The 12869-nt window shown below is 43.5% G+C and overlaps 1 protein-coding gene across 6 annotated transcripts in view; it reads left to right on the top strand.

The window, feature by feature from the left end:
- Nucleotides 1–12869, top strand: part of UBE4A (ubiquitination factor E4A) — a 30517-nt gene that overhangs the window by 4021 nt on the left and 13627 nt on the right. For 5 of the 6 annotated variants that reach the window (XM_039496276.1, XM_039496277.1, XM_039496275.1 and 2 more), the window contains 9 exons: nucleotides 437–613; nucleotides 3500–3612; nucleotides 4841–4993; nucleotides 5140–5299; nucleotides 6724–6926; nucleotides 7542–7733; nucleotides 8811–9144; nucleotides 9417–9543; nucleotides 10916–11223. In XM_039496276.1, coding sequence (XP_039352210.1) covers nucleotides 437–613; nucleotides 3500–3612; nucleotides 4841–4993; nucleotides 5140–5299; nucleotides 6724–6926; nucleotides 7542–7733; nucleotides 8811–9144; nucleotides 9417–9543; nucleotides 10916–11223 — 1767 coding nt within the window. The remainder of the gene's footprint in view (nucleotides 1–436; nucleotides 614–3499; nucleotides 3613–4840; nucleotides 4994–5139; nucleotides 5300–6723; nucleotides 6927–7541; nucleotides 7734–8810; nucleotides 9145–9416; nucleotides 9544–10915; nucleotides 11224–12869) is intronic. The other variant, XM_039496278.1, reaches the window with a different exon arrangement.

The raw sequence follows: 12869 nt of genomic DNA, 5'->3' as shown, positions 1-12869 counted from the left end.
TGGCGTGCAGTGTATGGGCCTGTAACTCTTCTCAATGGCAGTGGCAGTGATGCTGGCAATCGATGAATATAGTGTGTAGACAGGACACAGGGTTCTTTATCAACTTGTTGTCCAACCCTCGTCTGAGCAGGGTGTTACAAAATGGTGTACATCACAGCCTACATCATCGCTACCTTCAGCAGAACTGCACTATAGCCATAGTATGCTTACTGCTGTGCTTGCCAGATAATGAATAATTCATGGTTTTGCATGTAGAAACCTAAGTGTAGGTGTTTGAAATCAGTGGCGGCACAAAGATGGGAAGGACTTGTGCATGTCACTGATAGAGCTCCCTTGGGTTAGTTCAGCCCTTTTTGTTCCCAGAGACACACTGCTTAGCAATGTTAATTTCTTCCTGGGCCAGGGACATGTTTATTTACTATCTTCTCTTTTCCAGCAGATGAAACTTCAGCCAGCCAAGATGACTCAGATAACAGTGTATCAGAGAGTCTGGATGACTGCGACTATTCTGTGGCTGAGATCAGCCGCTCTTTCCGCTCCCAGCAGGAGCTGTGTGAACAGCTCAACATCAATCACATGATCCAGAGGATCTTCCTCATCACCCTCGATAACAGTGAGTGGGCATGCAGTGAAGACTTGTGTTACCCACCAGACTCTGAGGGTTACAAGATTTACTTAGCAAGCACAGTAGCTCAGCCATGGGAGTAGTTATGATTGTGTGTTAGAGTCTAGGGCAATCTTGGCGCCTGAGGGTTGAGATTAAGTCTGAAGGCTACTGTCAGATGTGTGTGACTGCAGACTGCAGTCATTATTATTTATTATTTGTATTACAGTAGCATCCAGACACTAATCAGGACCAGGGTTCCATTTTGCTAGTCTCTATACAAACACACAAGCAGACACGGTCTCTGCCCTGAAGAGTTTAGAATCTAATGTTAATTTCTGTTGTTTGTTTGCAGTGTTGTGAAAAAATCTGAATAAAGCAGTGTGAATGAAAATCAATATTTTTTAAATAAATAACCTTTTTAAAAAGTAATTATAAGTTTTCCTTTAAAATCAACCCATTTAAAATGAAATCTGAATTTAATACAAATATGTTAAGGCCTACATTTATTATAAGCTCTTAAAACATTTAAATAAACAATAAATATGCTGAATCCATGAGCCTCTATCAAAAACCTTGAGTTAAAGGCTGCTTTTCCATATAAAGATAGATCCTCCTCCACCCGCCATTCTAACTTTGGATGTCAAGCTTTATAAATATGGCAAAGTAGGTCATATACTGTATTAAAGGCTTGATCCTGTGGGGGACTCGGTGATTGTGCTACTGGGCGTAAGACTGGCAAAGTTGTCACAGGCTGTGGGACCCGGCCCCTAACTTTAGCAGACACCATCATGTATCTCATCAGGATCATCCACTGAGCCCACCTCAGTGGTCTCATACTTGTGTTGTAATGGTTCTCTCTACCTGAGAGCTGATTGAATGTGCTCAAATTATGAATTTTATGATTCTTCCCATCATTCTTCATTTTCTGACATACTAAAAATGTAAAATTAATAAGAATCTGAAAATATTAAGCTATATAGTTAAATATATGCTTATAGTTATAGTGTACCCTCCTAGGTAGCAAAAAGATGTAAAAAATATAGCGTAAAGGCTCTATTTAGTTGTAAATCAACATGTTTTAATGGTTATATAAGCCAATGAGAATGCACCTTTCTTTAGAAAATAACTGAACTACACATGGAAAAGTTTGATTAAAATTGATCATTTAAATTGAGATTTTCCACTTGGTGATTTAAATCAGTCCAGCCTGGAATAAATGTAAAGCGCTAAAATGGAGTTTGTATTATCCCCACTTGGCATGACCATGTAGCTAGGATGTGGTTCACATCTTGCTTTCCTAAAGCCCAGTCGGTGTTGATGTGTTTGCCTCTTACTTGTAAAGTTCAGTTGTAGGGATTGGATGGGAAGTGATTTACTTGATCATCAGGGTGATTTATTCAATGTTTCATAGAAATGTCAGACTGGAAAGGACCTTGAGAAGTAAAGTCCAGCCCCCTGTACTGTAGCAGGACCAAATAAATCTAGGTGATTGTCCATCCTATCCTTAACTAGCTACTTCCTTAAGTACTCTAGGAGGAATTTTATCAGGACCTGCTGACTTGAGTACATCTAACTTACCTATATATTCTTTAACCTGTAATTTCCCTAGGTTGTTAACATTGCATTGAGCGACTGATCACCATTAACCTTTTCAGTGAAGTCTGAAGCAAAATAGGAATTCAACACCTCAGCCTTTTTGATGTCATTAATTATTAGCTCTCCTTCCCCATTAAGATGAGGACCTACAGTTTCCCCTCGTCTCTCTCTCACTCTTTATGTATTTAAATAATTTCTTATTGCCTTCTATGTCCCTTGCTATGTGCAACTCATTTTGTGCCTTAGCCTTTCTGATTTTTTGTCTCTTTGTGCTTGTCCTATTCTTTTGTATGCCTTCTTAGCAATTTGTCCATGTTTCCATTTTGTGTAGGATTCCTTTTTGATTTTCAGCCCATTAAAGAGCTCCTGATGGAGCCATATTCTTTCCTATCTTTCCTTTGCATTGGAATAGTTGCAATTGTGCCTTTTAATATTGTCTCCTTGAGAAACTGCAAACTCTCCTAAACTCCTTTATCCCTTAGATTTTCTTCCAATGGGACCTTATCTACCAGTTCTCTGAGTTTGTTAAAGATTGCTTTTTTGACGTCCTTATTCTGCTTCTCTCACTTCTTCCTTTCCTTAGAATCATGACATCTATCATATCATGATCACTTTCACCCAAATGACCTTCCACCTTCAGATTTGCAGCCAATTCTTCCCGGTTGGTCAGAATCAAGTCTAAAATGGCTGTTCCTCTGCTTGCTACTTCTACTTTCTGAAACAAAAAGTTGTTCCCAAAGGCTGGAAAGAATTTTGCTTCTTTCTTGGTGTCATTTGGCTATGGGTGAAGAATGTGATAATCCCAGTGGAAACCAATTATAAATTGATTGACTGGCCTGGCATTAAAATACTTACTAGAGCACACTTTGTTCTTGCAAAGTTAGCTTCTGTATGTATGTGTAAATTGGGAAGTTCGCTCTCATGGGGCTTGCTTTAGTGAACATTGGGATATTACAATTAAAACAGATTTTTCCCAAGCTGATTCTTAAATAGGATTCTGGTGTGTACCTGTGTGTTGTGCAGTGGATGTTGTATTGTCGTTTGTGTACCTTTTAAAAGATAATTGGTATATCATGTTCTAGAGTCAAACCTGGTTTTACTTGCTCAGAAGAGAGAGCTTTTAACTAAAGGTTCAACAGAATTCTACAGGAAACCTTGTGGTGGGAGGATGGGAATATTTGCTAGTTGTTTACAGCAGTTAGCTCCCTATAGCAGGCAAGTTCCACAGTGCTGAACGTGCTGTCGGTAGGCACACATTTGTGGTGGTTTGTTTTAAGTGGATTTGATTTTCCCCAGGTGATCCCAGTATGAAGAGCGGCAATGGAATTCCTGCTCGCTGTGTGTACCTGGAGGAAATGGCTGCAGAACTGGATGAACAAGACTGGCTTGACATGGAAAACATTGAACAGGTATCACCACTTCTCTGTCAACTTGACTCTTTTTCAGGTTGGTGTCTGGCAGTGCTGAGCTGAAGAAGGTGCAGTAATTAATAAGTAGAGTATCTCCTCAAATGGGTATTTAATGACTCCTATTTAAATATCAGGTCTGCATAAAACATTAATGATCTGGGGGGAGAGCTTAGCTCGTGCATATGTTACTGAGAAACCAGCGTGCTCAGCTGGTTTTTTTTGTTGTTGTTTTTAGATGAGGCTAACAATAGACCTTTTGGTAGTCTGCTTTGGGAAGCAGCAGCCTTGGAGAGCCAAACTGGCTGCATTCTGGGTACTGGGAATGCACTGTGGGTTAGTGTATAGGTGGTTATTCCTCGCCAAATCGAGAAGGTGTCGTTCATTTCTGTTCACGGCTTTTGATAGCTGAAATTGAGATTTACTGATGGGGACGGTTTAGTTCTTACAGGGCACAAAAAATCTGGCTCTCAGCTACTAACAGTAACTTGAACTCTGCTCCTTCCTTGCGCAGCATATTAGGGTTTACCCTCAAGTGCAGACTTGTTCACTAATGGTCAAATGTGCTGCTGCCTGTGACAACTGGGCTGGAAGTGACTTCAGGCTTAGTGGCTGGGGGCTTTGGAGTGCTTATAGGGTGCTAATACTAGCTGCTCCTAGTGGCTGCAGAGATCTGCTGCCAATGTGGGAGACTGAATGGGAAGATACAGATTAGGAGTGTGGTGACGGAATGGATAAAATCCCAAGGCCTCTCCCACTCCTCCAGTTTAATTTGCTGTGCCCAGCTTCTGGAAGGTAAGAATGCCTTTGCTTATAACAGAGAACAGTGGGAGTTGGTGCTCCAGTACTCAGCTCTGCCACCACCCACCTCATCAAAACATTGTAAAGAGATCTGCTCCTCTAACAGGACTGTCATGCTAATGCTTGTCAGGTTTGTTTTCAAAGGCAAGGGTTACAGACGCCTATTAGTAAAACTGCTGTGCGTTTTGAAGGTGAATGGAGAAGCTGTTGGCCTAGCAGACTGGGAAAAATCTGAGAACCCCTGGTCTAGCACTGAACGCTCTACATTTCTCAGTGGGGAAGGAAAGCCTAAGGGCAAAAAGGAGCTGTGTTAGGATGACTTGGTGTGAGGTGTTTTTTGTGGGGGGGGGGGGGGGGAAGGGGGAGGGTTGTGACTTTAGACACTTGGGATTGTGTGTTTATTTTCAGTGTATTTTTATTTTGTGTCTAGGCACTCTTCACCCGCTTGTTGCTCCAGGAACCAGGAAATCACCTGATTTACATGACCTGTGTCAGCACACAGAATCTTTCAGCAGATAGAGATGCAGGAGAGAAACAGATTCTTCGCTACTTATATGCCTGTTTCCAGAGAGCAAAGGAAGAGGTAGGTAGGCAGCCTTGAGAAGGGGAAGTAGCAGCATATGCGATCTGATTACTGACCTGAAATGAGCAAGTTGGCAGACTATCCACATATACCAGCACACTTCAGGGCACATCATTCCTTCTGTCTCAATTCCTCTTTCCATGCAGATAACCAAAGTGCCAGAGAACCTGCTGCCATTTGCAGTTCGCTGCAGGAATCTGACTGTGTCGAACACTCGCACTGTTCTTCTCACCTCAGAGATCTATGTCAACCAGAATGTCTATGAGCAGCTGGTGGACCTGCTGCTGGAGGCACTGAGAGGAGCACGTAGGTTTATAACTACGTCTGTTTCTCCTGGTGGGTTAGTAGTTATCCTCAGATGACCAAATATTGTTGCTTTTTCTTTCCACTTTATAACAAGAACATCAAACCCAACTCCTCTGCTATTTAAGGTCCAAGCTTGACATTCAGAATCAAGTGAGCCATGTAAGCAGTAGATAGTCTTAGAGAAATGCCTAAAGTAATAGGACAAGTTTGGTGGTCTTAGGACAACTCGAGGTCTTGTGTAAAACCAGTGAAAGTAAAACCAGTTGACGCTAACAAGACAAACTAACCCCACTAATAGAAAACTGTGATGAGTGCAACGCTGACTGAACCGTATTTTACCCTTTGAGGGTCTGGACATTTTGTTAACTCTTTGTCTTGTATATTTTCATAAACATATAATGGGTAAAATCCTGGTGCCCTTGAAATCGAAGGGAGTTTAGCTATTGACTTGAATGGGGCCAGGATTTCACACCTGTATATAACAGATCTGATATAATGTACAAATTAAAATCCAAACTTATAAGTTACCTAAGGGGCAAGGAATAAGAATAAGTTCTTTAGACATCTTGGATCAGGAGCATCTGACCATGTCAGGAACCTTAACTAATAGGTCAATTCCTAGAGTTTAAAATAACCTTTGAACAGGAGTGAATAGATCCAGAAATGGGATGGAGCCTGTGAACAGCTCAGTTCTTTTCAACACAAAGTGTAGGGGAAATTGCCGTCTGCTTTCTTGGTTTTCTGTGTCACTAGAGAAGTTAACACTTTGGGCCAAAGGGCAGTCCATGGATATCAGTCACCCAAGGGCCCATCCTGGGGTCCACTGAATGTTTATGGGATTGGTGTTGGGAGGAGAACTGGTCTATGAGAGTCAGTCTCTCTCTCCCTCTCCCTCTCCCTCTCCCTCCCTCCCTCCAACAAAGTATTCTGCAGAATAAAATACTGAGACCCCACCCCACCCCATTTTGTAAGGGATTTAAAATTGGAGGGGAAGTTCAAGTACATTTAGTTAGTCCTTATCCCATCTGAAAACGCAACTATGTCCACTTGGCAGGAGGAAAATGTGTCTAGTGATAGGAATGTTTCTAATGTCCTTGTCAAGCACAGTTGGTTCTACTTAAAATGTGTTGGAAATTCTTCTCTTTATTTAATTTATCCCTAAGTAGTCAATATCTCAGGAGTCTCTAGATATGGACTTGCTAAAGCATGAGCTAGCCTATGCAGCCCCCCCAGAACTTGCTGTATGCGTGACCTGCTGTCCTGCTTTGGCTGGTATTTGACAATATGGTGTTACCTAATTGGCTGATGGTGAAGGATTATAACGAGATGAGCCTGAAGTATTAATGGGCTGAAGCCACTAAAAAATACTTTGAATATTTCTGTTAAATGTTTTTCTACCCCCGCCCTTTACTTATTTTTATTAGACTTTGAAGATGTGACTGAGTTTCTTGAGGAGGTCATAGAAGCCTTGACGATGGATGAGGAAGTACGGACGTTTGGGGAGGTCATGATTCCTGTGTTTGATATTCTGTTGGGTAGAATCAAAGACCTGGATCTTTGTCAGATCCTGCTGTACACATATCTGGATATGCTCCTCTATTTCACCAGACAGAAAGATATAGCACAGGTAAGTGTGTGTTAGTGCTGGTGAGAAGTGCCAGCTGTCCACTGGAAAAGTGCTACATAGGTGGCAGCAGAGCAAATTCCCTCTACACTGTCCCACTAATATGCCTCTGCCATTACCCAGAAAGACTACCTCTGCATAAGAAAGTAATTCACTTTCTGTGGCCCTTTGACACTTAGCCCTGCTGGTGAGCTTGCCAACAAGGAGAGAAACTGAGTAAGTCCACAGGCTGGTGGTCTGATGTAGATGTACCTTTCTGTGCAGTGGCTAATGGCTTTTGCTTTGGCTTTGTTACTAAATGACAGGTTGGATATGTGCAGGGCCCACATTCTACTCTGGTGAATGTGCACTCTCAGTAAAGTGTGTTGCTGTGACCCATGTATTCCAGCTGTAGTAAAGGGATTGTGTATTGGCTGCATGCAGCATCCTACGTGATTCACAAATTATGTATTTATCTTCATCCTCTATGAGATGAAATAATGAGAAAGAGAATGAAATAATTTGTTCCCACATTCCTTCTCTAACAAGTTACTCCTCCTGCTCTCTGACCACTCCCAAATCAACAGGTTCTCTTCATACTTTTATGAACAATAGCATGCACATCTTCTGTCTCTTTAGGTTTTTGTAGACTACATTCAACCAAAGGACCCCACCAATGGGCAGATGTATCAGAAGACCCTGCTAGGAGTCATCTTGAGCATCTCCTGCTTGCTAAAGACCCCAGGCGTAGTGGAGAACCATGGATACTTTCTGAATCCATCCCGATCCAGTCCACAAGAGATCAAAGTGCAGGAGTCCAACATTCATCAGGTTGAGCTGAAGTGCATCAGTGCCACTTTCTAATACTGAACCACAGTGTGTGTTCCTAAGGAAAGGAAGCCTTGTAATGGGTTACAGCAAACGACTTGGGCTCAGAAGATCTGGGTTCTGTTCCAGGCTCTGCCACAGGGTGGCTGTATGACCTTGACAAGTCACTCCACCTCTGTGTGCTGTGATGCTGTTTTCCCCACCTGTACTGTGAGGATAGCACAGACCTCACAGGGTGGTGGGAGAATAACTCCATGGATGTGGGTAAAATGCTTTGGATTGCTCAGATGGAAGGTGCTGCAGAAGTGCAAAATCTTAAAGAACTTTCTAGACATTAATGAATGAAGCATCACAAACCCTGGAAGATAGCTGTAATCCCTGTTCTTCAGGTGAGAAGACTCAAGCACAAAGGTTCCCCATAGAGAGCCTGGCAGATCCAGGAGCAGAACCCAGATCACCTGGCTCCCAGTCATGTGCCCTACCACAAGACCCTCTTTCCACCCAGTGACCTATAAAGAAGTTCAGTTTTACTTTCCATTGAAACAATTCATTATATCTCTTAAAGTGTCCTCCTTGCTTTTTGCTGTTCATCACATGTTGTCTCTGACAAGAGAGACTGGTAAGCGGGCGTGGGAGCTACACCTAAACACCTATGGGTATGTCTGCACTCCAGCTGGGAGCATGCTTCCCATCATGGGGTCGACAGACTCGCACTAACTCCCCTTGAAGTAGCACACTAAAAACAGTCGCGTGAACTCTCAACTCAGGCTAGCCAACTGAGCTCGGACCCAGGGGCAGGCAGGTTTGGACTTGGGCTGCTAGCCCGAGTCACTGCCCAGGCAGCAATGTCCACACTGCTATTTTTAGCATGCTAGCTGGAGCAGAGCTCCCATGTGTCTGTCTAGCCAGGCTGGAAGGCAAGCTCCCAGAGGCAGGGTAGGCAGGCCCTAAGGGACTTTCCAGAAGATTAGGGTGACTTGTGTACTCTCAGACCAACTTTGAAAAGTGCAGGTGAAATGAGTCTTTTTCAAAAATGCCTTCAATGATGGATTGGGTTTTTTATTTTATTTTTTGTAACAGTTTATGGCCCAGTTCCATGAGAAAATCTACCAGATGCTGAAGAACCTGTTACAGCTGTCTCCAGAGACCAAACACAGGATTCTGTCCTGGCTTGGAAACTGTCTCCATGCCAATGCAGGCCGTACCAAAATCTGGGCTAACCAGATGCCAGAGATCTTCTTCCAGATGTATGCCTCGGATGCCTTCTTTCTGAATCTAGGAGCTGCCCTCCTGAAACTGTGCCAGCCATTCTGTAAACCCAGATCTCCTAGGCTTCTCACCTTCGATCCCACCTACTGTGCCCTGAAAGAGCTGAATGAAGAGGAGAGGAGAAGTAAGAACGTGCATATGAAAGGTAGGTATGCTAGACATGTTATGCTCGCCTTGTGTTGCATTTGCTTCCATCTGGGCTCACAAGCACTTTGTCTCCCCTACAACACTATACCTCATGCCTCTCCAGGAGGAAAAGGAGGCAACAGATTAGATGGGTAGTGGGGAAGGAGTAAAGAAGCTGAAAAAAGTTAAAATATCACCCACACCAAGTCAGGTCTTTCTGACTGTGCTGAAGTCCCCTTCCCAGACCCAGCGGGGCAGTGTTAACTCACTGGTGCTTTTAATTTATTTAAGGCTTGGAAAAAGAAACATGTTTGATTCCAGCTGTGACTGAGAAGGAGCCAGAGTTTGCCCACAGCTACAATCTGGTGACCGAGAATTTAGTCCTGACACAATACACCCTCCATTTAGGATTTCACAGGTAACTCCTCTGCTAGCCTTGTAAGCCCAGGAAGCGGTGGTTATAAACAGCATTGGTAACAGGGACGTGCCACACAAACCTTTATTTCTTATGGATGTATTTTAAACCAGGGTGTGTGCAGGCTTGTGGGAGAGATTTTTGCCTAGGCTCAGGTAACATCTGGTGTTCTCAAATAACAGAAGATTGCTAAAATCATAAGGGAAATGTGTGTTTTTAGTACCACTCTGTATCCATTCAATATTTAAAAAAAAAATCACCAGCCAGAAATACTCTTGAACAGGGAGTATCCTCACAATATCTCAGAGGTCCACTACTGTTATGCCTGTTTTTCTGACTGTGCTGATGACACCTGAGCTCCAGGCTATAGATAAAAATTCACCCTGGGGTTTATTTCACCTGTGCTCAAATAAAAGCTAACAAGCCCATGAACCAGGCGTTATCTTTGGGCATATTGAACCCCTGGTTTGGCTTTGATAATGTCTGGTTCATGGGCTTGTTAGCTTTCATTATCATTTTCATTTAGCTGCTGATCTTTCCCCAGAAAAGAAAAGGCCCATGTCTCCTGTCCGTACTGGAGAGTGTCACTGTCTCAGGATACTTGTACTCTGTAGAATATTTGAACTGCTATAGTGAGTGGGTTTCATTTTAAGCAGGTTAGGAAGATAACTGGCTGCTCTTCTTAGGAAATGGTCTGCTGGACACTAAAATGTACTGTTCCCTTAGCCTTCCACTGTGGATTGTTGCCGGGATACTGTGAGGTCACCAATGATCCAAGCATACTTGCCTTCCGTGTGGTTTATTATCTAAATATAGAAATAGCCAAAAATTATGCAAATGGCTTTGTTGCTGGGAAACTGAAAATGTGTGCAAGGAAACATCACCACATTACCTAGAAAATCTCTGACTTTGGTAATCTGAGGATTTACAACTGCATAGGCCAAGCTAGCCATCTGGTGCAGTCAGCACTGGTGGATCACCAGATTTTGCATTCTGCAGACCAGTTTGTAAGAGAGCTCCTTTTTTGGAACTGCACCCTCCCAATCTCTCATTGTCTGATTCTGATAGTATTCCATTCGGCAGACCACCAGACAGTATTATTCATGGGGGATAATTTGAGGACGGTGGATTAAAATATCGCTCACTCAGTTACATCCTTCTTTCTGCTTATTCAGATGGAATGGAGCAGTTTCTAAAGCTGGTACTGTGCCCTGCTTTTTTGTGCCCTCTCAGCTGCTTCAGCCAGCTGCACAACACCACTCAGTATTACACAGGCAGGGTAAAAGTGGGTGCACATTTATGAGCTACGTGGGAAATCTGTACCAAATCTATTTTCATCTAGTCTCTGGTATTCTCATTTTTGTTTTATGGGCAGGTTGCATGATCAGATGGTAAAGATAAACCAAAGCCTTCACCGGCTGCAAGTAGCCTGGCGAGAGGCTCAACAAAGTTCCAGCCCTGCAACAGACAGTCTGCGGGAGCAGTTTGAACGCCTGATGACTGTCTATCTCTCCACCAAAACATCAGTGACTGAGCCACAGATGCTACAGAACTGCTTGAATTTGCAGGTGTCCATGGCAGTTCTCCTGGTCCAGCTGGCTATAGGAAACCAAGGGACTGAGCCTATAGACCTGACATTCCCTTTGCCCGAGGTGGAGCACAGTGCACTGGCTTACGTACCAGGTGAATGAGATGACTCAGGATCACTGCTTTTTATTAAGACAAACACACCTTTAAAGGGAGAGGGCCAAGCGACTTCTCACCTTAAAATTACTTTAGGATCCTTTTCAGTTTGCATTATGTATACAGTATATGGCCTGACTCTTTTGGAGGTGCTGAGCACCTGCATTTTGCAGGAACTCAACACCTTGCAAAATCAGGGCTGTAGGACCTGTCCAGAAACAATGTGAAGTTCTGCTCCAAAATTTCAAGAGTGAAGAGGACAAAGTGCTCAGAGTCAGAGAGGTGAGCAAAGGGGTTAGGTTCTGAAGCAGCAAGCAGCTGCTGGGCTGCTGCTTCTTGCAGCGGCTACACCAGCAGCTTTCCAGCCAAGGCTGCACCACACCTGCAGGGCTGGCAGCGCTGCGCTGCTGGCTGGCAGCGCTGGCTGGGTGCCTGGCCTGGTTGGGGGGTGGGTTGCGCTGCTTGCTCATCAGCGCTGCTCAATCAGCGCACACCACACAGCGCTTGCCTCCAGGGAGGGAAATAGGAGAGAGACTAGCTTGCTTTTTAACTAAATTTTTTTCCTTTTTTTTGTGTTTTTTTGTTTTTTGTGTTTTGTTTTTGTTTTCCTTGCTCCGCTTGAGCTCTGAGCTCCGAGCAGCTCCTGTAGCTCTGTGATCAATCAATCAACAATGAACAAATCAATGAAATCCCCTCCTCCTGTTGTGAACTCTGTGGTTGAGCTGCTCTGCCGCTAAAAAAATCTAAAAAAACAAACTGCTGCAAACTGCTCATCCTGCTGCTGTAACTGCAATCAATCAAGAGAAAGGCAGAGAACAGCAGGATGAGGCAGGGGGAGGGGGGGAGTTAAATTAATTAACAAGGGTAAGAAAAAAAAAAAAATTTTTGATTTTCTAAGTCTAAAGACAAAAACACAAGGAAACACTCTCTCTCTCCTCTCTCTTTCCCCCCTCCCTGTCACACCTCCACCCCCTCCACCCCTCTTTTGAAAAGCAACTTGAAAGCACTTGAATGCTGATGCTGGTGCATCATGCATCATGCGCCACAGAACTGCTGGAAATGCTGGCCACACACCCATGTGGCCACTGCTGTGTGCTGTGGCCACACCAGCACGCTGCCACTGCCAGCGCTGATGCAGCACACTGCCAACCAGCTGCAAACCCACCGCCAAAAGAGCCCCAAAGAGCTGTGGCCTTATAACAAACACACATGGATCAGACACAAACAATGGCAATACAAAAAAAAAAGAAATACCCTCAACCCCCACACACACACACCATTTTTTTTTAGCAGATTTTAAAAAAAAAAAAAAAAAAAAAAACCAGAGACAAAAGACAAAGACAAACTGCTGAGTCTTCATTAACACCATAAATCATCACATCAGACTGTGAAATGGCTTGCCAATTACAGAACCAGTTTCTCCCTCCTTTTTTTTCACTCAGCTGCTGCAAACTGGGCCTCATCCTCCCTGATTAACCTGAATATCTCTCTATCTCTTCTTCTTGCTTTGCTATATATATATCCCCCTCCCTCCTGGAAATTTCCTGCTTGCGAAAGAAGTGGGTATTCACACAACAGCTCTCATACAAAAAAACGTGTTAGTCTATAAGGTGCCACAGGATTCTTTGAGGACAAAGTGATGAGCA

The sequence above is a fragment of the Mauremys reevesii genome, linkage group 12 (assembly GCF_016161935.1).
Source record: "Mauremys reevesii isolate NIE-2019 linkage group 12, ASM1616193v1, whole genome shotgun sequence".
Lineage (NCBI taxonomy): Eukaryota > Metazoa > Chordata > Testudines > Geoemydidae > Mauremys > Mauremys reevesii.
The sequence above is the reverse complement of the archived record's forward strand: the minus strand, read 5'-3'. Positions and strand labels throughout refer to the sequence as shown.